The sequence below is a fragment of the Salvia miltiorrhiza genome, chromosome 4 (genome assembly GCF_028751815.1).
Source record: "Salvia miltiorrhiza cultivar Shanhuang (shh) chromosome 4, IMPLAD_Smil_shh, whole genome shotgun sequence".
NCBI lineage: Eukaryota > Viridiplantae > Streptophyta > Magnoliopsida > Lamiales > Lamiaceae > Salvia > Salvia miltiorrhiza.
In genome coordinates this window covers 14976135-15001701 of record NC_080390.1, presented here as the reverse complement: position 1 = coordinate 15001701, position 25567 = coordinate 14976135, and the positions used below count along the sequence as shown (strand labels likewise).

General features: G+C 35.2%; 2 protein-coding genes and 1 long non-coding RNA gene across 3 annotated transcripts; 1 reads left to right on the top strand and 2 right to left on the bottom strand.

Annotated features, from left to right (window-relative positions):
* Positions 1-48: 48 nt before the first annotated feature.
* Positions 49-3930, bottom strand: LOC131019788 (probable serine/threonine-protein kinase PBL11). The gene is made up of 5 exons (XM_057948356.1): positions 3634-3930; positions 1838-2531; positions 1229-1486; positions 978-1097; positions 49-886 (listed from the first exon to the last, which is right to left on the bottom strand). The coding sequence occupies exons 2-5, from the start codon at positions 2489-2491 to the stop codon at positions 260-262; spliced, it is 1659 nt and encodes a 552-aa protein (XP_057804339.1). The 5' UTR covers positions 2492-2531; positions 3634-3930; the 3' UTR covers positions 49-259.
* Positions 3931-10766: 6836 nt separating this feature from the next.
* On the bottom strand, positions 10767-11756 carry LOC131019786 (uncharacterized). The gene is made up of 3 exons (XM_057948348.1): positions 11342-11756; positions 11066-11251; positions 10767-10980 (listed from the first exon to the last, which is right to left on the bottom strand). The coding sequence occupies exons 1-3, from the start codon at positions 11615-11617 to the stop codon at positions 10954-10956; spliced, it is 489 nt and encodes a 162-aa protein (XP_057804331.1). The 5' UTR covers positions 11618-11756; the 3' UTR covers positions 10767-10953.
* A 9145-nt stretch (positions 11757-20901) lies between these two features.
* On the top strand, positions 20902-24871 carry LOC131019785 (uncharacterized). Its single transcript, XR_009100457.1, has 3 exons — positions 20902-22099; positions 24056-24119; positions 24630-24871. It is a non-coding gene; the product is annotated as an uncharacterized LOC131019785 (long non-coding RNA).
* Positions 24872-25567: the final 696 nt, after the last annotated feature.

The following is a 25567-nucleotide window of genomic DNA, read 5'->3' as shown; positions in this document are numbered from 1 at the left end:
ATCTACTGTGTGTGTGTGTGAGAGAGAGAGAGAGAGGAAAATAGCATATAATCATCAACAACAGCATCGGAGCCAGCAGAAAGCAGCTCCATCGCAAGCGAACAGAACTTTATATACAAAAAAACTGGGGCCGGCACCCCAATAATTTCTGACCAACTATGTGAAAATATCATTATCTTCTATATAATATGTAAGATCACATTTCATAATGGTAAAAGGAGAAAAGGAAAATAAAATATAAAAAAATTCTCACTAACTATCAAAATCCTTCCACACTAGATCTACGAACAGTTGAGGATGATGATCTCCGGCTTTCCTGTCGATCAATTTCCTCCAATGAATACGAAGACGAACTTGTTCTAGGAGGTAGAGCCAAGGGCAGCGCGTGGAGACTTGGAGGGGTCACGGATGGTCTCGTTGGAGGCGTAGGAGAACAATTTGATCTAGTTGGCGGAGTGATGATCCCATTCAGACTAGGTGATCTTGACATATTCTTCTGACTAATCGATCCTGGCTCTTGCAGAGGAAATCGAGAGGTGTACTTCATGTCTTGTATAGCTTTGAGATGCTCCACAACGGTTCTCATGGTCGGCCTCTCCGAAGGATCTACTAGGAGACATCGTTGAGCAATATCAGCTACTGTCCGAGCTGCTTTCACAGGGAAACGGCCCTTTAGCTGAGGATCCATTATTAACGACAATCTACAATCATCAGCCAGGAACGGCCGACTCCATTTCACTAGATTCCTCTCTTCCTTTGGATGCCGGCTATCAAGATTTTTCCTGCCCGTAAGCAATTCAAGAAGCACAATACCAAAACTCCAGACATTACTCTTCGGGGTAAGCAAACCCCTCTCCAGTGTCTCCAGTGAAAGATTTGCCACAGCCTGAAACAAGCAATGGGTAATTTCAGCAAGATGCAATCGAGTTAGAGCCCATTGATACCGTGCACTAGAAAAAGGTAGCTATAGCACTTACAACTGAGCCGCTGGAGATATCCCCCTCTGGGATGTGGCTTATGCAACCATATCCAGAAAGTTTTGCGCTAAAATCTTTGTCGATCTGTATATTTGCAGTTGAAAATTCATGGAACATCGCCTGTCAGGGAGCAAAAGCATAAGTTTACTATATGATAGTAGCCAATTGATTAAAACAAGGACCAATGACAGTTCACATGTCTCAAAACATAGCATTTGAGGAGTGGATGTAACGGCCATATTTTGAGTTACCTGAAAGGGTCCTTCCTCATGTAGGAAGGTTAGACCATGTGAAGCACATAAAGCAACTTTCATTCTACTATTCCAGTCGATGGGTGGACCGTCTGATCTTCCATATAGAAGCCTATCCAAGCTCCCATGAAATAGCCTCTCATAGACCAACATCCTGTGGTCTGAGCCTTCACGAGCATGAAAACCAATCAATTTACAGAGGTATGGATGTTGCAAAGAAGCAAGAGTATTCACATCATTCACAAACTCCTTCAACCCCTGGAAAAGCATGATAATGTCAGACTAAATGTGCATGACTAAAAGATACAGGAGATATCTCTACACAGAAGGCAGAACTAATACAACAGACACAAGAGCTTGCAGGAAGACAAAAACTTCGATGTAGACAGAAGCTTGCCAATGAAGGGTAATAGGCTCTCCATCTCTATTCCAGTACATATCAGCGACAGAGTCCCTATCTCTATAAAAAAGGTCTCATCACCCACAAACTCAAAGCAACCAATGCCCAGTGAATATTTCTCCAATCAAGCAGAGAGGATATGCAAGAACTTCAACAAATAACCTGGGTAGAAATACCAAACTAGACATATGAAATCCAACAAACTTTACCTGATTGCAAGGGTGAAGACGGGTTACAGTGGCTTCAAGTTTTCTTGATCCAGATGCATCCTCTGCAAAAGAAGCCCGGTAGATGACAGAAGAGAGACCTTCAGACATACATCTCTCAGGAGAGAAGTTATGACAAGCTGATGCAAGCTCTTCATAAGAAAAGTTAACAAGCGTTCCTTTAGCTGCCAGAGTTGGATGTGAAGTAGGAGGAAGCGGAAGCGGCCCAGACATATCAAGTGGGCCACTAGAATTTATCATCTTGAAGCTTGTTGTAGCCTTAAAAGAATTCGTGCCACGGGGTGACGGAAGAGGAAGAGGTTGAGGACTTGGTGAATTATATTCTTTCATTGACCCAAAGCGACTCCTAGGCTCTTCTTGCTCCTCGCATTCTGTAGATGCAAGTGCATCTTGTTCTGCAGCATCAAGACTTGATGGTGCTGATAATGCTCGTGCCCTGCTACTGCTTACTCTAGCACTAGACTGAACAGGTTTTACTCTGGTTTTAAAGCTTGGTGGTGCAGACTGTAAAGAACGTGTCTGGGACTGGGGTTCAGGCAATGCAGTTGGGGAATGCTCCTGCGGATTTACACGTTTAACATAGATTGTCTGCTCAGTTTTCTTCTTCTTACTCTTTAAAACTGTAAAGCAACCCATGCTGCAAGAGAAAGATATTCCAACTTGAAGAAGCAAGTACCTGCCAATGCAAAACATATGGAAGGCATTTAATATGCTGGCAACCTATATATCTGATTCTCATTACCAAACGATCAAAAAAGTTCCATCCTGCTTACAAAGTATCAAAATTCTGCAACAAGAGACTGAGATTTCAAAGAAGGGGACAAACTCATGCACTTAACCATATAAGAGCTATAACTCCTAGCTTATCAAGAAGTTTTAAATCTTAACTTTCCTACAGCAAAGACAGCGACATATTTAAGTAATGAGCAAAATCTAAATGCAAGGTTAACACATAATTGCTCAACAGAATTCTGCAAAACAAAGACTAAGCCCTCGTTTGGTTGGGTGTTTTTAGAGGTTGGAAAGGGAATCAATTACTTGTTTGTTTGGTTTGGATAATGAGTTAACCATTACCCTTACTTGAGGGTAACCCAATCACCCAATTTGTTACCTCTCCAAATAGAGGGGAAACAAAAGAAAGGGAATCTCTTACTAATGATTCATTTCATTGTTAAACCAAACACTCAATAAAAGTAATAATTATTGTTACCATTCCACTCCTTTATTTGATTCCATTTCCTTTCCATTCCTCTACTTGAACCAAACGAGCACTAAATGTACTTGCTATTTCAGCGAACGAGCATTTCTGTCGTTTAACGATGATCTGATCTCGCAGGCATACACTTCAGCAGAGTAAAATTCACTAATGACAATGCCCAAAATCGTTGGTTTGCTCAAACTGATTCCCATTCATTCCTCAATACATTTATAGTCTATTTCGCGACTCAAATTAATTGAATTCTATCACATATAGCAAAGATTTGTGAAGCAAATTAAAAACGTGGCATGTTTTACTCCAGCTCGTTGGGTAGACACAAACAACCACGCAGAGAAATACTGCACAGAATTAGTTAAACCGAAATCGAGTCCAGATCCAGATTTCCACCAAGAACAATAATCACAACTAATATAGATTAAAAAAGAAATGTGAAGCAAATTAAAAGAAGTATATTAGTTAGATTCCCCCGCCCAAATTCCAGAGCAATTCATCACGAAATGGCAATCCCTAGACGAAAGATAAATTCAAAAAAGAAAAAAAAAAGAAAAAAAGGACTAACCGGGAGGCGAAATTCAGCTGAAAGTTGAACCCTTTTGGGGGAGGAATTGGATATTTACTTAATTCCACGGAATATACAGGCACCCATGAGGTGAAATTTCAAATCTGGACAAGTTGCAACTTAAAATTTGGTGGAAATAGAAAAACCCTAGAGGCAAGTCAAATGAATACAAATGTGGAAATGCAGTGAGGAATTTTGAGAGGGAGATGAGAGAGGGGTGAAGGAATGTGGTGATTATTAAAAGTAAATAGTAAGAGAGAGAGAGAGTAGAAGCAGAATAGATTAAAAAAAAATGAATATATATACACAGTATATACTATATATATATATATATATATATGGGAGCAAGCAAGCAGCAGTGGTCAAACCAAAACCCCATCTACAAAGAAAATCATTATTGTTGGGCTTCATTCCATACACCAATGAATTGTCTATCCATCATTTCTGGACACTTTTGACCTCACATTTCTTTTTAGGACAATTCCTCCAAATCACTTTAATGCCCTTGAACCTTTGTTAAATTTATCAACATCTTTTTGCTAAGTTGTATTGTTTGTTTACATATAGGCATATGGTGGATTGAAAGTTGATGCATCATAGGCTAAATTTTTATGCTATTTATAAGGTTTAATGTGATGACATATGAGATTTTATCAATATTATTAACATTTCTATGTATTAATGTACACGTGTCATATTAATAATAATTGATTAAATTTAATACTCTCATCGTCCATAATATTGTAAATATTGAAAATTTAAACTTTTGTTTCATATAGACTTGTTTCATTTGTTAAAGAAATATCGATTACATTTAACACTTTTCCTTTTAGAAGAGATTTTGGTGAATTTTTTATGTTTGGAGGGCAAAAAGTAAAAATTAAACTTAGATAAATATACATTGTAAAACTATTAATGGGGTGGATTTATATGCCAATGAATGTGAATTACGCTTCTTTTTAAGATAATTGTTACTTTTTTGAAGATAATTAACACTTTTTTTTATCCGTTCACAATTAAACTTTTATCAAAAAAGTCCTTTATCCCACTAAAAGACAATATAACTATTGAAAGTTGCGGGTCCTATCATTTTTTAAAATTTACATTTTTTTTTGATTTTCTTGTCGAAAATAAGTGGATCATGTGTTAGTGGAATTGAGAGAGTATGTATGTTATATTCCGCCCGTCTACCAAATGAATATTCATATTTTTTTTTTAATTTGTCCATCAAATGAGTGCATATTTTCTTTTTTGGTAACCATATCTCACATAATTCACTAACAATAAAAAGTGAGATCTTTATTTAACACATATACATTTAATCAATTTTTTAAAACTCGTGTTATCTTCAAATAAATACTTATTTAGTGGACGAATAAAATATTACTCCTTCCGTCCAGGATAAGTGTGGTCTTTTTGCTATTTTCGTACGTCCACAATAAGTGTGGTTTTTCATTTTCGGACATATACCTTTATACTTTTACTCCATTTACAGACAATATTTACTAAAAGCCCATCTCACACACCATTTATTAATGAGTGGATTTTGAAAATAGCCACTTTTATATAGTAAAAATAAATTTTACCCACTCAAATAAAAACATAAAAAAATACCCACTTTTTGTGTTAAAGGACTAAATTACCCTCTATATAAATGGGCAAACCCTAATTTTATTTCATTCTCTCATTTTTCTCTCTCTTTCTCTACCCGCTCTCTCCTCTCTCTCTCATTCCTCAGCGCTCTCTCTCTCTGGCGATTGAAGCGGCGGATCGAATGGAGCACGGCGGTGGCGGCCGAGGGCGGCCATTGAGGCGGCGAATCGACTGGAGCACAGCGGTGGCGGTCGAGGACGGCCATGGCGACATCGGCGTTGTCACCGCGCTTTCCTTTCCTCATCTCCAATCTCGGCGTTGCCGCCGCGCGGTCTCTCTTTCCTTCTTCCTCTGTCTACACGCACCTCCGCCGCTGTCCGCCCCCTCGCCGCGGTCGAGGCTCTGGAGAAGGTCATCGATCTCGGCGATCAGATCTCGAGCCTCACCATCGCCGCCTCGTTCTTTCTCTTCTCTCTCTCTCCTTTTTCTCTCATCTTGTCTCTGATCTATCAGTAGCAGCAGTGAAGGCGGCGCCGCCTCTTCCTCTCTACTCTTCTCCAAATTTGAAGCTTTAATTTTGTGATAATTTTTCATTTGAATTTAGGGATCAAGTTTGAATTTTGATGAAGCTTTGTTCTAGAATGAATTTTGAATTTAGGGATGAATTTAGAGATGAATTTTGATGCCCGATGAGAATGATTGGAATGAATTTCTGCAGATTGGATAAATTTCTCCCTAATTCAATTGAATGTAATCGAAAAAATATAAAAGTAACGAAGAAATTGATGAAAATCGCACAATTTTGTACAAATGTTCTTGAATTCACAACCAGGTTTATGAATTCACAACTGAATTATCAGCGTTGGTTGTGAATTCACAATTGAAATAGTGTTGGTTGTGAATTCAAGTTTCATTGGTTGTGAATGCACAATTTGAAATAATGTTGGTTGTGAATTCAAGTTTTATCGGTTGTGAATTCACGCGAATTCACAACCAATACTTGAATTTAGTTGTGAATTCGAGTTGAATTCACAACCAATGAACAGTGGATATTTGTAAAATTTTATATGTAAGGGTAAAATGGTAAATGTGGGTATTTTTTTAAGTTTTTATATTAGTTGATAAAATTTATTTTTACTATATAAAAGTGGCTACTCTTATATATTAACACTTTATTAATTAACTAACAATTCAATTTCAATGAGATCTTTTCTCTACTTTATACACATCTTCTATTATTTTCTTAAAATTCGTGTCCTCTCATAGAAGAATAATTTGGGGGCATAGAAGACATTTCTCCACAAATTTAGAGGTGAATTGAGGGGTATTATAGTCAATGAATTCCCACAACAAACACCGCTATCAATTTTCAACAAAGAAGGGCCTCGATTGAAGTGACAGCCTAGTCAAAGTATAGAAATGTCGTGACATATTTATATTTTCTCCTTTTTCCATATAATTAATAAATATACGTATATTGTGCATATTAATATATTGTGCTTGTATTATTTTTTTATTATCAATATTGATTAGTTTTTTTCTGTGTAGTCAAAGATACTTACAAGATGGGGCTTTGACTCTACGACAAAGCGATTGGCTGATGATCGGATATTTAAGATTGAAAGATTTAAACACATGTAATCCATTAATAGATTTACTTTAGAATATATATTTTTTATAATTCAGTAATCATGAAAACTCTAATTTTTTATAGTGGTAATATTATTTCTTTGCAAGGTTGCCGCCTTCTGCTGGCCCTGCCGTCTTTTTCTTTGGATCGACTTTAGATTTATATTTCGACTTTTCCTAATCTATATATATATTAAAAGCAAAATAAATTCTATCATATCATATAATCACTCTATTTCAATTTTCTTCAATTCTCATTTATTTTTATTTTTTCTAAATAATAAATTTCGATATCTATTAAATACTCCCTCCGTCCGCCAAAAGTATGGCACAATTACTATATTTGGCGTCCGCAAAAAGTATTCCACTTTCCTTTTTAAGCCATGGTCCCACCATCCACATTTATATTTTATCCTTACAAACACTCTTTATTTACAAAAAACCCACCCCAAAATCAATCTCCACCACACATCTCAAAAAGTGGTGGGACCCTTTCTCCACTACATCAACATCATCACCAATTTTATTAATCTCCGTGCCCGGCCAAAGTGCCATACTTTTGGCGGACGGAGGGAGTAATATATATGCTAGAACTCCAATTCAACCATTATTCTTTTTGAAAAATTCTAAATTATCAAATGATAAACTCCAATAACTTCGACTCAACCATTCTTCCTTTTGAGAATTTCGATATAATATTGTTGAATAGAATAAATCCAAAAATTTCAAAAAAACTAGTAATATTTTTCTATTTCAACGAAATTTCATCATGCCATTAAAGTATATATCTATTTATTGTGCGTTTAATTTTAAACAACAAAAATACATACTACTATTAAACAAAGATATATACTATAATATTGGCCATCAATATGCATAAAATAAAATTTTAAAACATATTTTTCGGTGGATCAAGTGAAAAATATCTAAAAAAAATCATTAACTATATAAAAATCATTCTATTTCAATTTTCCTCAATTCTAATTTATTCTTATTTATTTATAAATCTGTAATCAATCTTTACATCTAAAAATTATTAAATAATTATATAAACTTATTAATAAAAATCCTACACCATTAAATAATCATACAAACCTATAGATAACTTACAACATGTTCAAATCTTTATGTTTGTTAAACATAAAATTAATTTATGAAATTCAAATCTAAAACATATAAATAGAATTAATAACATCAAAGTCATATATATTAAAGTAAATCATGTACGTTTTTAAATTGAAATTGCAAAGTTGAATATCATGAAGTATAATATTACAAATCATTACAACCTCAAAATTACAAATACTTGCGTACTTTCTATTTTTCGTGAATAGATATAAATAAAATTTTATTGATCAGTGAAATATTGATATAATGATTTTTAGATATTTAATAGTTTTTGGATATGGAAAGTGATTAAAAATTAAAAAAATAAGAATGGATGAGAATTGAGGAAAATTATAATGGAGTGATTATACGATGCCACGTAGGATATAATTTATTTTATTAGAATATTTATATAATGATTTTTTAGATATTTAGTTTTTAAATATATCATGAAGGAAAAATTAGTGGACCGATACACCATGATGAAAATACAAAGGTTACAATTGATCTGTTACATCCAGCCGACCCTTAGATCATAAAAATATGAACAACTAAATCATTTGAAAAGCAAGAAAAATATTACTAAAAAAAAAACACCTTGCATGGTGAATTCAAAGTGCTTAAAAAGATGCCCAAAAAATCATGTTAGTCGTATAAAGCTTTATAATAATGTATTTCCAATCTATAGGATGAGAGATACACGTGTCACAAGAAAATAAAATTTATTATTTGGGATGAGGCACCGATTACTCACAGATACTGCTTTGAATTATATTATGAGATCTTCCGATAGGGCTAAAAGACCTTTTGAAGGTTTGGTGGTTGTTTTAGGAGGCGACTTTCGACATATACTCTCTGTGATCCCTAAGGGAAGTCGGTTTGATATCGTGCATGCCATCATAATTTCATCTTAAACTAACGAATACGTGTTAAGTTCTCAAGTTAACTAAGAAGATGAGATTGCATGTAAGACACTCTTAATCGCAATATATAATCTAATAAATTATATTAGCATGCATAATTTATTCAAATGATCTTTATTCCAATCAAATGAATATTATTTCTATATAAAGAAGCGATTAAATGTATTTTTTTTATCTATGCAATAGCACTAGACTGATAGTACTTAACTTGGGGAACACATAATTAAAGGCAAACAAAATTTAGGAAAAAAATGTGGGTAACAAGTTTCTTATAACTAGAATGATTATAAGTCCATCTGATTTCACAAAAAAATTTGTCAGCTAGGTTCCAGAGCAATTCCTTGAGAATTTTTGTTTTATTATGATAATAAGCAAGAGTTAGAGACAATCTCTTTCGAGCATATGGTTATACATACTGAAACCTATTTTCAGTCATGAACAACTGTACGTGGAAATCTCAAGAGTAACTAGAAAAACAGGTCTAAAGATTTTAGTATCAAATGAGAATGGTCATACGCATGACACAACAACTAACGTGTGTATGATAAAATTTTTGATAAATTAAAAGGTAATTGTAAATTTAAAAATGTATTCAAAGTTTGAAAGCTGAAGTCATAATTAATGTATTATTTAATTCATTTTGTTTTAATATTTTTTAGTAATTGATTGCAGCCACATACATCTAATTTAAATAAAATTCAAATAAATGTAGTAGACCAACATTTTATCTCTTAATATTTTATAGATCAATAATTTAAATCAACTTTAAATAAATATCAAATATTTTTTATTTTAAAATAATTTATTTAATATTTTATTTTAATAAAATAAAACATCACAAAATTATGTAATAGTAATAGATTTTCGTCGAATTTCGACGGCGACTCGCTAGTTATTTTGAAAATGAATATAATGGATTGACCTTTATATGCCTAGTTATTATGTGGTTTTAAATCCACCAATATGCGTAGCCTATTTTATTATGTGGAGTATTAATTTTTCTACCTCATTTGTAATGCCTCAATTATTATATTCGGATAAGGTAAATCGTATGATCACACTTTGCTGCTGCTAGTACTACTAGTCTTGATAGTTGATAAAGACCCCAATTTTTTTTTTTTTTTTTGAATTAATAAAGACCCTAATTTTTATTTTATTTTTATAATGATATAATAAATTTGATTAAGGGTCTGATCAATCTCGATCAAAACCACATTTGACAAACACAGAAATCACCAAAACTTATTGCTTTTTAATCCTCGAAGTTAGTTTTTTTACTTCCAAGTAAGCATTACCTTCAATGTGGCTCGACCAATCAAATTGTATTATGTTTAATTATATTACAACTATCACACAATACACCAATATTTAAAACGAATAATGATCGCACACAGATTTAAAACATATCTATCGTTTATGTTTATAATAATAAATTGTAAACAATAATAGTAGTTATTCTCATTTTCAAATGTATAATCTTCATAGTATTTTCAGAAGTAGTATTTGAAAGTCAATGTACTAATTTGATCAAGAATAATGATCAAAAGACAGCATTTTATCTTAAGGCGCCGCAGAAAAAATAGCCTAAATTGACCAAAGCAGAAAATTTCAATTCATAGAGTCTTCAAAACTCAAACCACAACACAAAAATCCATAGATTTTTTTTTTCCCAAAACATTCAATGTATACAACCGAATATACAAAGATTCAGCCCCCCCAAAAACTATAATTCCAAAATCAAAAACAACCATGAGCTACAGAGAAAATACTGTTTGAAAAACTGCTCACAAATTTCAAACAGCACAAATTTAATGCATGAATTCAAAGAAAAACATGATGATGTCAAATGTGGAATGCAAATAGAGGTGTAAACGATACAAATTTAATGCATGAATTATCATCCATCAAATATTATTTTAAAATCGCTGATAGTATAACACATTAACACGCACTCGAGATTTCAAAATTAAATAATACTCCAGTATAAAATAAAATAACTAGTACATGATACCAATCACAAAATAGTGTGTGATATAAAGTGTTTAATGATAAGAGCGACTAATCCGGATTATCCAGAAAACCCAGCGAAAATCACCTGAAAAATATTGATTTTTTTTTTCAATTTACAATATAAAAAAGAGAAAAGATTGCAAGCTAGTATAATAATAAAAATAAATTACCTTGAAAAATTGGTGGAATAAAGCAGAAGGGGCAGGAATGGCATAGTTCCAAATCATCCAAAAAAAATTCCACAGAAATCTTGAACGGAAATAAGAGCGCAGCTGCATAATCACGAAGCAGCCCACGGCCGCGAAAAGCAGAACCCAAAACCAAGCACGAAATTTTCTTCTCCCAAACCAATAATTCTTCAAATTTCAACCCAGAAAAAAGCAAATTCATTAATCGATACGCAGCGCGAGATGAAATTGACATTAAAAATGAGGCGAAATCGGTACCTCACGACGAGCGAGCCATGTTTTGACAATCCATTTCTTTCCAGATCGTTTGCGGCGAAAACCCTTGAATATCCGAAGACATTCCCGTTTCAAGGAAAATGCGGGTCCGGGTTTCGATTCGAACTTGAATGTAAAAGGGCGGAGCTTGAAGCGGATCGAGAGGCGGAAGAGTTTGCAAATGGGGAAGGTTTTCGAATACTTGAGATTGAAATGGAAGCGTTTTGCCCTGGCTCGGATGCTGAGCGTCCATGGCTGCAGCTCATCTGCTTGTTTCATCAGCAGAGACGCCAAAATGCCGTTTCGAATTTACATTTTTAGCCTTTGTCTCTCTCCACCCTCCAACTAGCCGTTACTGCATAGTCTCAACAATTAATTCATGCATAATACATCACTATATTAACATTTTCTGAAGTTGTATTTGATTCATTTTTTTTAAAAAGTTGTGCTTAATTGATTAGATAAACATTCATACATGAAATTGCAACATTGATTTTTTTAATTCATTTTTAGGACATTCATAGTTTTGTTAGTTTACTTATATAAGTATTTGCACCTCGTGCAACGCACGTGAACGTTTTTATATTTTCTATATTTATATAAAACTGTTATAAAATCAATTATACTAATTAAAAATATAATAAAATATTAATTTTAACTGAATATATTTGAGTTGAATATTGAAAAAAAACAATAAAGAAGAATTAACAATAATAAAAATTGCTATTATGAAAAGGCAAAAAAGTTTAAAAAGATGAAAATAGAAAAAAAAAATAGATTTATTCAAAAAAAGATGAGAGTGGAGAGAATTTTTTTTATAAATATAAATTTTACATTTTAAATAAAATATCTTCATAAAATATAGTATCAAATTAAAGCTCTTGTCGTGATATTTAATTTATATATATATTGAATATTTTATAATTAATTGAATTTCATAATTTTATAAAGAAATACTAAAAGAAAACAAAAAGAAGATAAAGAAAAGGAAATAAAAAAAGAATAGAATTTATAAATAAATCTTCAATTTTATCATAATTATAAAATTGTCACTAAATTTTAAAATTGATTTGAAATTGATTTTCAATTGAAAATTGCCTCTCTTTTTTATTTTTTAATTTTTAATTTTTTTTTATCATTACTGTTGGGAACCTTGTGGAATATCCTAACCCTTGTTTTGATGATACCAAAATTCATAGGACTTATATGTAATAGACTAGAATCGTTTAGAACTCAAGTGTTAGAGTTCGTTTCTAGTTTAGTTGCGGTGTCGAAGACTGAAGACTGAAGAACGAAGACTGAAGACTGCAGATACCAACTGAAGTATCAGTTGAAGAATCAGTTGAAGACTGATTATTTAATGCGCGCAAAGGACTGATACTAAAGTCAAGTATCAGTTGAACATTCCTCCTAGGACTGATCTTCCAACGTTCAGAGGAAGCCACGTACGCACAAGTACAGCCGCATTAAATGCAGAGATCTCAGAATATCTTGTCTCTGCAGAGGTCATTCCTATCTGGTGGTTACTTTTCAGAGATGTCACATCTCCTGTCCATCAAAGAGAGTCGTTTCCACACAGACAAGGAACCTCGAAGATTGAAGCCTCAGCCCAAATTCGAATTGCTCTCCAACGGAAGAAATCTTGAGGACGATTTACGCCAACGGATCTATTTATGAGTTCTCCTACAAATAGCGCTCGAGGATCACTTCAACCTTCACCGATTCAACGACATAAGCTGAAGCTCTGCCAAAATTGCTACTCAGCCTAAAGCTTAACCGCCCCAAAGCTTGAATCGAAGAAGAGAATTCCAAAGCCAAAATCAGTCACTACTGATTACATACATTCTCTTAGACCCTAGGCATATATCTGTTTACCCAGAAACCAAAGGTCAAACTTGCTTCAAATAACTTGTTCTTTGTAAGTATAGTTGGCACTCGTTCAAACCTCCTCCCCATAAGAGTGTTTGAGTGGTTCGGAGTTCAGGAAGGTACTCTGAACTCTGAGTGAAAAGTCTGAGCACGAGGTGTGCTTAGCAGGGAAATCCTACGCGAGGTGTGTGGGTACTGAAGAAGGGTTTTCTTCAGTTTACGGTTGTGTGCACCAGGCAAGCACACGGGTACGGTTTGCAGTGCACCAGTGAAGCATTTGCAGAGTGGATTGTTGGTCTGATCAACCAACCGTGGATGTAGGAAAGGGTTTTTCCGAACCACGTAAAAGTCTTTGTGTTATTTACAGCTTTCAGTTTTACATTCTTACTTGCGCTATTTCAATTGATAAAACTGAACACTGAATAACAGCAAAGAGAAACCTTAATCCAACAACCTGCTCCACCGAGGCTATTACGAAACTAAGTTTAATTTCCGCTGTGTATGATATCAATCTGACTGAACTATCATCTGATAGTAAGGAAGAGTGATATCATCTCTATCTTTGCAAACACGACTGAAGCCCTTACTTGGATCAGTTAAGTTCCAGTAACTTAACTGATAACTCATTACTGAAGAGCTTTCAGTATCAGTCGTCAACCCTGTTGGTCAAAACTGATTTCAGAAAAACATGAGTCCTTGTTTGCGTGCAAAGTTTCGTTTTGATCTCTGACTGAGATCCCTCTGATTGAGGTCAGTAGATTAAGTCAAAAATAGCCTATAGGTGTATTCTCCCCCCCATACACCTATTCGAGACCCTCAGGACCTAACAATTGGTATCAGAGCAGGTTGTTCGCAAGAACTATCTGCATCTGACTATATTCTATTTGAACTAGATCCTTTTTCTTAAATGTCTCGAAAAAGTTTTACTCTTTCTTTTTGTGCTTGCTATTTGCTCTATCTGCTGTTATCTGTTCTCTCTTTTTTGATGGAGACTAACCACAACAGATTATCTTCTCTACCTATGTTTAGTATTGAAAAATACGACATATGGAAGTTTCGGCTTGAAAGCTTCCTCACCGCCCAGCATTGCCGAATGTGGGAAGTCATCACCAGCGGACCGATCACCATCACCGAAACTGTCAAAAGGGTTCCTAATGATCTCCATCAGGATCCTTACGATGAGGTCCAGCCCAAGTCAAAGGCAGACTTCACCACAGAAGGAAAGAAGCAAGATGAGTTAGACAATCTCGCCAAAAGCATCATCTCCGGCACTGTTCCCGATAAGCATGTCATGAAGATCATCAAGTGCGGAACTGCAAAGGAGATGTGGGACATTCTGGAAAGAATGTGCGTAGGTTCCGAGGAAATCAAGGAGAATAAGCTATCGATAGCTTACCAGAAGTTCGACTCCTTCCTCATGCTCAAGAATGAATCTGTCGAGGAAATGGAACAAAGATTCAATCTTATCTTGAATGAAGTTCAATCCATTTCCAAAGACAAATACACTCAACGAGAAATCAACCTGAAGATTCTTCGAGCACTGCCACGTGGAGAATGGAAGATCTACTCAGTCGCTCATCAACATAAGCCAGGATTCAGTCAGCTCCCGACAAACAAGCTTTTGTCCGATCTCATGGCAAATGAGTTCGACCTTCTGAGAAATCTTGGTAACAAGAAGGCTGGAGGATCAGACGAAGATGGTCCATCAACCTCAAGAGGAGTAGCACTGAAAGCCTCAACCAGAGAAGGCAAGAAGCAGATCAAGGAACCAACGGAACTCAACCCAGAGGACTTCTTCAGTCAATATGCTTTGTTGACTGAAAGATTCAACAAGATGGAGTCCAAGTTCCGGAAGTACAGAAGGTTCCACAAGCAGCACTACAAAGGAAAAGAAAGAGAAGGCAACTCCAGACATTCCACAGATCGAAGCGGAGAAAGGAAGTCATCCGTTTACGACATCAAAGATATGGAATGCTTTGGATGTAGAAAGAAATGGCACTTTCGACATGAATGCCCTGATCTGACTCCAGCTGAGCGCAGAGAACTGAAAGCTAAGAAAGATCGTAGCTTTTCGAAGAAGAAAGCGATGGTTGCTGACGATGCTGACTCTTCCAAGGACACATCAGAATCATCCGACTTTGACAGTTCCAGCTCAGATGATGAGAGCCGAGCCCTGATGGCCAATGAATCAGAAAACGTGGCTGACAACAGCTACGACAATGGAATGAATGGCTCAGAGGTAAACTCTCACTCAAAAACTCCTTTTACTGATAACTTCCTGATGCTTTCAGGAGACCACTCAGAATCTGGAGATAGCTCATCCGATGAAACTGACGAGTTTGAACAGCTCATGACTGATCACTGTCAGCTGAGGAAAATGTTCGAAGATCTCCTCAAGCAGAATCAGAAAATGGACAAGGAGATCAATGATGAACGAGCTAAGAATCAGACAATCATCTACTTTCCGGATGAAACTTGTCTTGATCAGCTAATCATGGAGAACAGCCGACTGGAAGAAGAGCTCAGAATCTCCAACTCAGAATGTGAAAGAGCATCACATGAGATCAAGAGGCTAAATCACAAGCTGGAAGAAACAGTCAAGAACTGCATGATGCAGTCTCCCATGATGAGCAACTTTCCATCGAAAAGACTGGTCAACAACATCGGAGGAAAGGTTTGTAATGACCCGACTTTTAATTGAGGATTTAAAATCTTCTAATGACTGATTAAGGATTTATTATGATAATTAGAGTTCGGCATCCATTAATAAAATACGAACTTATATGAATTTGATGATTTATATACGTGATGATTTATTTTTATTTTTATTTTTATTTTCAGTGGACGATGCACTCAAAATATATTTTGAGTCCATTAATTTATTAATGAGGATTTAACATTGAAGTGTTAAATATGAATTTTTATTAATTACTAAAGTTGATCCATGTGGTTAGTTAATTTATTAAATTGACAAGCCCAAATGGATTTTATACTTCAAATAAGAATTAGTCTTGTATGTGTCAATGTATTTAAATGAGTTTGGAACCATATGATTAATGTATTAATCTCTTAGATATTTTGATGATTAAGTTGGAACTATACTAAGCATGCTGAAGAAATTCCCCAGTCATACTACGCATGCTGAAGAAATTCCCCAGTCATACTCAGCATGCTGAAGAATTTCAGTCATACTAAGCATGCTGAAAAAGAATTTCATGTTCATACCAATCAAGCTGAATTTCCACGATCCTCATTCTTCTTTAAAGCCAATCCCACGCCTTCACCATCTTCACCATTTTCAACTACTGCAGCCCATTTTCAACAGCAAGATTTTCTATATCTTTAAAGTCTCCAATTCTATATCTTTAAAAGTCTTCCCCAACCCTTCACCATTCTCACACCACCATTTTCAACTACTGCAGCCCATTTTCAACAGCAAGATTTACGGTAATAATGAAAGGAAATTTCTCCCTCTTTCAATTTTCTTCACTGCAGATTTCTAACTTATGCTATACACATAATTATGCAGAGACAAAAATCCACCTATTCAAGGTATCATCACCCTTTCGTTGTCAATTTTCAGAGAACCACCAACACATACGAATTTCTCATATTCCATTTTTTTATGTGCATATGCAGCCTGTTATAAACAGAATTTACATATACAAATGGAGGGTTGAAATTACATGAATGAATGTTTAAGTGCAGTACGCTTTATTGAAGTACATTTACAGTATTTGAAAATGAATTCAGTAAAAAGCCTATTTCTATGTGTTGACTGAAATCGGGGCTGAATCCCCTGATTCGTGTGTGAGAAGGGTTCAGGGAGGCGGCTGCCGCGGAGGCAAGTTGCCAGCGGCGGAGCGGCGGCGGCGAAACTGCCATTGTCTCCGTTCTGCCAAGAGAGAAAGAGAGGAGGGATTTCAGATTTTTAATCTAGAAAAGAGAAAAAGATGAGGAAAAGGAAAAAAATGAGAATAGGGAGATAGGGGTTACCTGGCTGTCGGCGGTCGACGGAGGCGGAGGTAGCTTCGGCTGTTCGTCGGAAAAGAAGGAGCAGGCGGCGGCGCACCGCGGTGGGGCGTTTGCTGTCCTGTTTCCGGCGGCGGCGTGGCTTACGCCATGTCCGTGCGCGTGTGAGAGTGTGACAGAGGGAATGAGAGAAGAGGAGGAAGATGTGGTGAGTCGACGGGCGGCGGCTGGTTCGCTGCTTCGCCGGAGAAGCCGCGCCGCGTCTGTGTATGCGTGAGTGTGTGTCTGCGTGTGATTTGAGAGGGAGAGTGAGGCGCTGAAGCTATGTGTGTGTGCGTGAGAGGCGCATCTTTGAGGGAGGAAAGGAAGAAAAGAAAGGCTAGGGCTTGGGGAGTGGGTTTGAATGTTGGGCCGAGACTTGGGCCGATTTTAATAAGTGTTTGGGCCCTTATTTAATTAATTGATGGGCTTAGATTTTAAATGTTTGGGCTTCAATATCTGTTGGGCTCGGCCCTTTTAAATAAATATCTGTTGGGCTCGGCCCTTTTAAATAAAAAAAATCTGATGGGCTTCTTTTATTTAAAGAACTTGTGCCTGTTTTTAATTTAAATGTTTGGGCTTCTTGATAAATAAAATTGGATCTAATTTATTTAATTAATTTGGGCTTATATCTATTTAAATTATTTGAGCTCTTAATTATTAATTTAAATTGAGCTTGATTAATTTAATTATATATTAACCTTTAAATTAATTATATAAATGAAGTTATTTTATTTCAAGTATTTATAAATGAACTTTAAAATAAAATATTTTGAGTTAAACTCTTATTTAATTAATTCTTTTCAAATGACTTATTAATATGGGTTATTTGAAAATGAATAAATTATTTTAAGTATGAGAAAGAATGATCTATGATGATTTAATTTGTCTATGTGATATTATATGATTTGTTATTAAATGATGGAATATTTAACTTGATGGCGTGAGTAGGACAAATTATGATTGATGCGCATGTTGATGTTCGAATAAACGGTTTCGAACCTAAATGTTAGTTATGTGATAGATGTTTTGAGTTTAAGGTTTTGAACGAGACAAGATTAATATGGATGCTAGAACCCTAAAATCATTAAAAAGGAGATAGTTTAGTTTAGAGATCAATCTTCCTTTCTTACACGACTTTCTTCTCGAACTTATCGACTCTTCGTCAATAAAGGTCCAGACGGGAAGTGAAAGCTAAAGAAGGAGGTAACTCTACGCCCCTAGTGGGAACAGAATGAGGTGGGCTTTCTTAAAACACGTATATAGAGATCCCCTGCATACAGGCTTCTTATACGAAATGAAATGAATGACATGATATGACTGTATTATTTCAAATGATGAATGAAATGTTTATGGAAATGATTAATTGATGAATGGTTCTTATGAAAGGAAAGGAAATGTTTATGAAATGATTGTCTGCCAAAAATGTTTATGTTTTATGTATGTATCCTATCTGTGTTGGTTCGCCAACTATAAAGGAAATCGAATTCGGACCCTACGCTAGACGAAGGTTTGCTAGTAAGGGTTAACGTGTACACTCATGGAGACTGTGTGTCGCTTGCGACCGGTCTTGGCGTCCGTGGAAGGAGGCCTCCTTCCCGGTGTGTGAAAGAAACAGATATGGATCATATAGACTGAAAATGGGATGGCCATCCAACTTTATGAAATGAAAGAAAATGTTTAGTAAGCACAGGTCCTTCAAGTAAAACCCTGTGTGTTACTGTTGGCAGTACAATAAATAATATAAAATGTTATGTTTCCGGCATATGTTCACTGAGTATTTTTACTCAGCCCTGCATGTTGTTTTCCCTAATGTGCAGGTTGAGCGGGTAATGGAATGGAGTGGAGTTGAGCGGATGTACCCTTGTGACGTAGAACAGTAATGTAACCTTGAGTATACATCTTCATATGTATAACTCACACGTATTTCCGCTGCAAGATACTCTGATTATGCTAATGTTTTATTTTAAGTATGATACTCTTTTGTTGGGTAATCCACTTCGACGGGCCTTCCCGAACGAACGTCTTGTTTTTGCTCAAGTGATCAGTTATGATCCTAGTGTTATATAATAAATGTCTCTTTTCGTAAAATGTTTGATTGTTAAGTAAATGCCCCTTTCTTTCCCCGCTTCTTAATCCCCTTCCCGAGTCATAACCCCGGTTAAGCCATCCTTAGGGATTGCGGGCTGTGACAGAGTGGTATCAGAGCAGTTCGTTTGCTCTGGCCCAAGAATTTTCCTTCAAAGTAAAGCCTAGATCGAGTCACTAGACTTATATGGGTTCAAACGACACCGCTCAACACTCCATTGCATCACGCTCAATCAAAGGAAAAGGTAACTGAAGTTACAATGTTTAATTATGTTATGGTTTTAAACAGTTGCAAGGATGTGATTGTGAAACGCATGTTATGAATGATATGTTGATACTTTACCTTTTTATGGCACAATTTGTGCATATTATGTTGATACGATTATACGAATGAAAGGACATGGACACGTTTTTCAAGGAACATAGATTGCTATGAGTTACTTGATCATAATTGGAAAATAACATAGATTGATGGATCAATAGGATATTCCTATATTCTAGATGCTTGATATGTTGAATGAGAAAAATGACTGAACACCTCGAATGTTTTGGTCTCCTTCGGGAGACTGTAGTTTCGTTAAAACTCAAAGATAGACTGAAAAGATACGTGCCACGATGATAGTAAGTCAACGAAAGGTGGCATGAGACAACTTCAAGATAGGCGTTACACTACAAAGGTTTTTAAGCATAGTCTTTACGTTAGATAGTTCACACATGACAGAACATCGAATTGACTTCGTTTCATGATGAGTTGTAGAAAGAATATGGTTTGATTGTTACATTACTATGTTGTAATATGTCTACTTATGTAAGAATGTTAAATGTTCAGAATATGAGTCTAGAACAAATGATCCTAAGTTTGAACTTTTAGCTTACTGCGAGCTGAAGTTTTGTTATATATAGTATCTTGAGGGTTTAGAAGACCCAGAATTACCAAGTTCGGGATGATGTTTCCCGTGTAACTGGGAAGTGATTATGTTGGACCTGGCCAGTCCACATGATCCAAATCTCAGTAGACGTCTTTTGGGTTTATAAACCCCTATATTTCAACTTCAGTTTAAAAATCAGATGGGTTCTCACTCTAGGTCATTTTGTTCGACCTGGTAGTTACTCCTTTCTACCCTCTGGTTATTTATTTGAGTATCTTGAACAAATTTTCTGCAACACTTTATTTTAATATCATTTGAGATTTGAGCTTTTGCAACTTTGAGTTGCCCTAGTAGATTCTTTTGAGGTATACGACTAAGAAGTGTTAGTATATTGACTTAGTAAGTCACCCAAACTATAACATGGTTAATTGACCTTCAGTTGTGTCTAAATTAGTTGAGATTAGTATTTCTCCTCTGATTATTATCGACCACTCCTTTTGTTAACAATTTATAGTACAAACCGTAAGGTTTGAGAATAAGGACTTGAGTTATTTTGTCTATGCTGATTTCACGATGGAATCATGGAAAAAGTGTTACGCATGTGATATGAGAAAAGGAATGTATTGATGATCGTTTTTCTTTGAAAAATAGAATGTCTGGTAGATGAGAAGCTAGAAACGAGATGGGGACAAAAATGAACCATTACTGTAACACCCCGTACTTTTCCTCATGTTGTGGGATAGTGTCTTAACACTAATAAGAGTACTGAGATGTCGAAATACGAGACTAATTTTTTTTTATGAGCAGATAAGACAGATTGTCTTTTAAATAGAGATACGAGTGAATAAACCGATGATGGAATTAGAGTGATGAGATTTGAGAAATGAGTTGAGATAGAGATGCTGATTGAATTGAGCTGAGATTTTATTTTATTTCCAACTACCGGGAATAGAGTTACCGGATACTGAATTATTAGAGATTGACTGTCCTATTAAGAAAAATAGGAATAATGAGTTGGAAATAGAGTCGAGGAAGAAAGAGTGAGAAACCTTGATAAATTGAGTCGGTCAAAGAGACGTCTAGCTTATTTGAGTCTGCCGACTGTTTTGATGTGATGTTATGTGAATTTACGTGACTGAGTGATTATGTGATTTTGTGACGTGTGTCAATATGACCATATTATTATGATTTTTATTTGAAACCTTAGCACTTGGGAATTTTTATTAAGTTTCCAAAGAAAGTGCGGCTTATTTTTACCAAGAAATCGAATGATGCCGGTTTATGGAAATTTTTCCAAGCATAATATTTTTTAAATTATTTTTCCTATGATGAGGAATATTATAATTGAGTGAGTGCACTAATATTAGTGCTATAATTATTTTATTTTGGTCACATGAATAATTATACTATGGTACTTTATTAATGAGTAATATTTCCATAGTTTTTGTGATTATTATTTAATCACCCTTCTCACATGATTTATTTTTAATTTCCCAAGTATGAGACTAATTACTAAAATTTACTAAGTGTAGAGATTGAGAGAGTAGAGATTTAGAGAGTAGAGATTAGAGAGAGTGTAGAGATTATGAGAGAGAGAGAGATCAAGGCAATTAATGCCAATATTCACTAAGATTGCCAAATCTTCTATAAGATTAGCAAAATCCTCTCAAATCTTTCAAGATAATTCTCTCTCTCACTCCACCCCAAATTTTCGATCACCACCTTCTCCCTCCCTTCATCTCTCTACTTTCCACCATTGACAACCATTAACAAGACCTTCGGAGCTTCACAAAATCACACCAAAAACACAAATCACCCTCTAAATCTTACACTAAACACTTCCACCTCCTTGAATCCAAGAAGATCTTTGGAGTTTGATCTTCAAAGTTAGAGAGAGAAAGTTTGGTTTTGGGTGTAAGTTTGGGTAAGTGATCTCCATATTCATAGATTAGACTTGTTTGAGATTATATATAAGTATTCTTGAGAGTTTGAAGCAAGAAAACCACCCCCTTCATTTTTCTCTAAATTTTCGAAAATATGGGTCTTATACCCTTCAAAAAATTTTCTTTTTCTTTCCTTGAATTGGGGTGAGAAAAATGATCTATGATATGTTTGGTGATGATTGATGTGTGTTTTGCAAAGCTATGCTTTGAGATTTGAATTTTTGATGGAAGTTAGTTTACCCAAAAATGGGAAATTTTGAGTCAATGAGTTAATAGATAAATTGATGATGTAAATGAGTCTATGAGATGTATATGATGATGATTGATGGAGTAAATTGAGTATATGATGTCAAATGATGATTTTGATATGAGTTAGTTTACTAAAATTAGGGCTATGTGTATCTATGCTCTAATTTGTAAATTGATGGTTTATATGTGAGTTAAATGGGTTAAGATTAATAGATATATGATGAGATTAAAGATCCATGTGAGTTCATAAAATTTCAAAGAGTTTAGTTTAATAAAAATTGGGACTTTCTTGTCTATGTGTTTAATAAATGATTTGGCTTAAGATATGTGTAATTGAGCATGATGTTGGTGTTTTAATATGTTTGATTAAGTCTTTTGGAAGCTAAGTAAAATTTTGACTTGAGTTAGTTTATGAGAGTTTTTGAGTTTTCATATTTTGAGAAGTCAATAATTGATAAAATGAGGTCTAATTTGCTTTATGACCATTTTGTGAAGTTGTCATGTTTTGTTGAGAGTTTATGTGAATATATGAGTTTTTATTAAAGTTTGGTTGGTATGATTAAAGGGGATTTATGTGTATAAAATGAGTTATATGATGTATGAGGTCATTTTGAATGATTGAGTGTTTTTAAGCATGAAATTGAGAAGAGGATTGACTTGATACGTTTGTAGAAACGTTTTCCTTGAAATTTGAGTTAAGATGTAAAAGAGGAGAGTTAATTTGAGTATGATGAGTATTTTAAATGTTTTGAATGTTTTTGAGTGTTATATGTGTTTAAAATGAACTTTGATTGGTTTTCTTTGAAGAAATGTTGAATTGAGCATTTAAGAGTTTGAGATGAGTTTTGGTGATTTTTTTTCGTAGGCTACTGACCTACTGTGATCGACGGGTTGTCGATGTCTAATGGCTTTGAAAATTTTACAGCATGTCCCTACATGAGTCTTGAGCATACCGGTAAAATTTCAAGTCATTTGGACTTGATTTACTATTTTTAAAAAATGCAAAACCAAATCTGCACATTTCTACCGGGAATTTCAGAGAACAGGGGACAAAGTCATTCATTTCAGTAGCTTCCTGTGTGATCTAGCTTTCCAGATTTTTATGGTATCAACCTTACTGTATGGTCTAGATATCCACCAAACTTAAGCTCAGTTTGACAACGTTTACTATTTTTCAAAAATCAATGTTTCCGATTGCTCAAAACTGCCGAATATGGTAGACCGTGGTAAAAACGCCATATCTCCCAAACCACTTGGAGTTTCTGACTATACTTTTTTTTGAATGAAACTAGACTCAAATACCTTTCTTTTGGTATGAGTCTGGAGTCTAGAAGATGTCGGAGTCAGAACGTGTTAAATTTTGAAGTTGAGTCAGTGGGAAAACAGAACATGATTTGTTGATGTTTGATTGTATTTTCTTATGTGCCTTATGTGTTTATGTTGCTTAAGTGTTTTAATGAGATTAGACGAGTCTTATATGAGAGATAAATCGAGACTTAGAACCATGATTTTCTTGAAACCTATCCTTGGACTTAAGGATTTGAAATGAGTGAAAAAGTTTATGTAGAGTCGATCAAGAGATAGAATATAAGATAGAGCATGAGTTAAGGCATGAGTTTTTGTCGTTGAGTTCTAATCGAGATTCATTTTATGACATGAACCTTCGATGATGACGATGATCCCTGAAGACACGAGCAGAGCAAGGAAGTAAGTAACTCCGCTTTGACGGGAGTGTTTGAGTAAGGTCTTCAGGTGGGCAATATTTTGAGTATACATATATCATACGAGCTTTCGAAACTGTTTTGATGATGTTATGAATTTATCAAATGCTTTGAGATAAATGATATTTGAGAACTGTTTGACTTGCCGATTTTTGTTGATAATGACTTGTGTGTTACCCTCTACTGAGACGAATTCGGTCCTGCCACAAGCGGGATTTTGTGCACAGAGGTGACTGTGAGCCGTCTTCGGGTCGGCCGGTCACGGTACTTGAGAGGGAGGCCTACTTCTCAGTACCTTTGATAATAACGAGTTGTAGATGTGGTGCATACATGTTGAGATCTTTGACTGCAGTCGTTTCTTTATGATATCATGATTATTAAAACTGCTTACACAGGTTCATTTACGCTAAATTTATTCCTGTGTATTGCTGAGATGGGGCAAGTTTCAAACCTATAGCTCTAAGAGCACATTTCTTGTTTTTCGGCGTTTGCTCACTGAGTATTATGTACTCATGCCCTGCATGTATTGCTAAATGTGCAGGCTAAGCGAGGAGCGAGATTGGTCTGGTGCTAGTGGGGGAAACGTTTCAATCGATGTAATTATGTTTTCGTATTGCCTTCATGTTAATAGAGTCTTGAGGATTGAGATACTTTGTTTTCTTTTGAAATCAAGCAATTTACTCACGGTTATGTGTCTTCATACATGTAATCGATTCGCCTTTTGCTGCGATACTCTGCATTTTATGATTCCTTATGAAAAATGAGCTATACCCGTTTTGTTTTTGTTCGTGAAATTCCTGATAATTAAAAAGTTATAACGACGTTGACGATTTTACCCTTGGGTTCATTTATGATGATTTTCCTTAGCATACTTTGATGCGAGCTTCCGCTTGATGTTCGACCTATTCTTCTTATCTTTTATTCTTTTAAAAATAGTCGTATCGATACTCGTACCCCACTATCACTAGTGTCGGGAATCGGGCTGCGACAATTACGAAAGATGGATGAACTTTTTCTCGAGTAAAGCTTGTTATAGCTATGAAACCAAAAATCCAGTTGAGGGTAAACTCTAGATTAAGACGATGAAGAAAACCTTTGATTTTCTTTGTACCGCACAAGAAAGACTCCATGTGTTGCGTTCCAGTTGACTAGATCTACAGATTTTGGTGGGAGGCCAAAAGAAAAGCAATGACTCAAGAATGTGGTTAGCAAACTTGTCTTAGAATGACTTTAAGACGGACACATATTACATATATATTTTTTTATATATCTGCGATAGGAGGAGAGAAACGAAAATGTTCAATCTAAAGCAAAACAGGATATCTATGACCCAGTATGACCACATTTGTTGTGGCATGTCCGTTATGCCCCACAATAGGTGGACACCAATGAAAAGATCCAGAAGAAGTTTCGACCTGGCCTAAAGTATGAGATAAGAATGGCATTCGCCAACCACGTTGAGTTTACGTACTTTGAATT

Excerpts from the sequence above, each read along its gene's own strand:
- LOC131019788 (XM_057948356.1), bottom strand. The coding sequence starts at position 2,491 with ATGGGTTGCTTTACAGTTTTAAAGAGTAAGAAGAAGAAAACTGAGCAG. Across the intron at positions 1,487-1,837 it reads GTCTTCACCCTTGCAATCAG|GGGTTGAAGGAGTTTGTGAA; the intron begins GTAAAGTTTGTT and ends ATGCTTTTCCAG. Across the intron at positions 1,098-1,228 it reads ATGAGGAAGGACCCTTTCAG|GCGATGTTCCATGAATTTTC; the intron begins GTAACTCAAAAT and ends GCTCCCTGACAG.
- LOC131019786 (XM_057948348.1), bottom strand. The coding sequence starts at position 11,617 with ATGAAACAAGCAGATGAGCTGCAGCCATGGACGCTCAGCATCCGAGCC. Across the intron at positions 11,252-11,341 it reads CATGGCTCGCTCGTCGTGAG|AATTATTGGTTTGGGAGAAG; the intron begins GTACCGATTTCG and ends TGAAATTTGAAG. Across the intron at positions 10,981-11,065 it reads TATTCCACCAATTTTTCAAG|GTGATTTTCGCTGGGTTTTC; the intron begins GTAATTTATTTT and ends AATATTTTTCAG.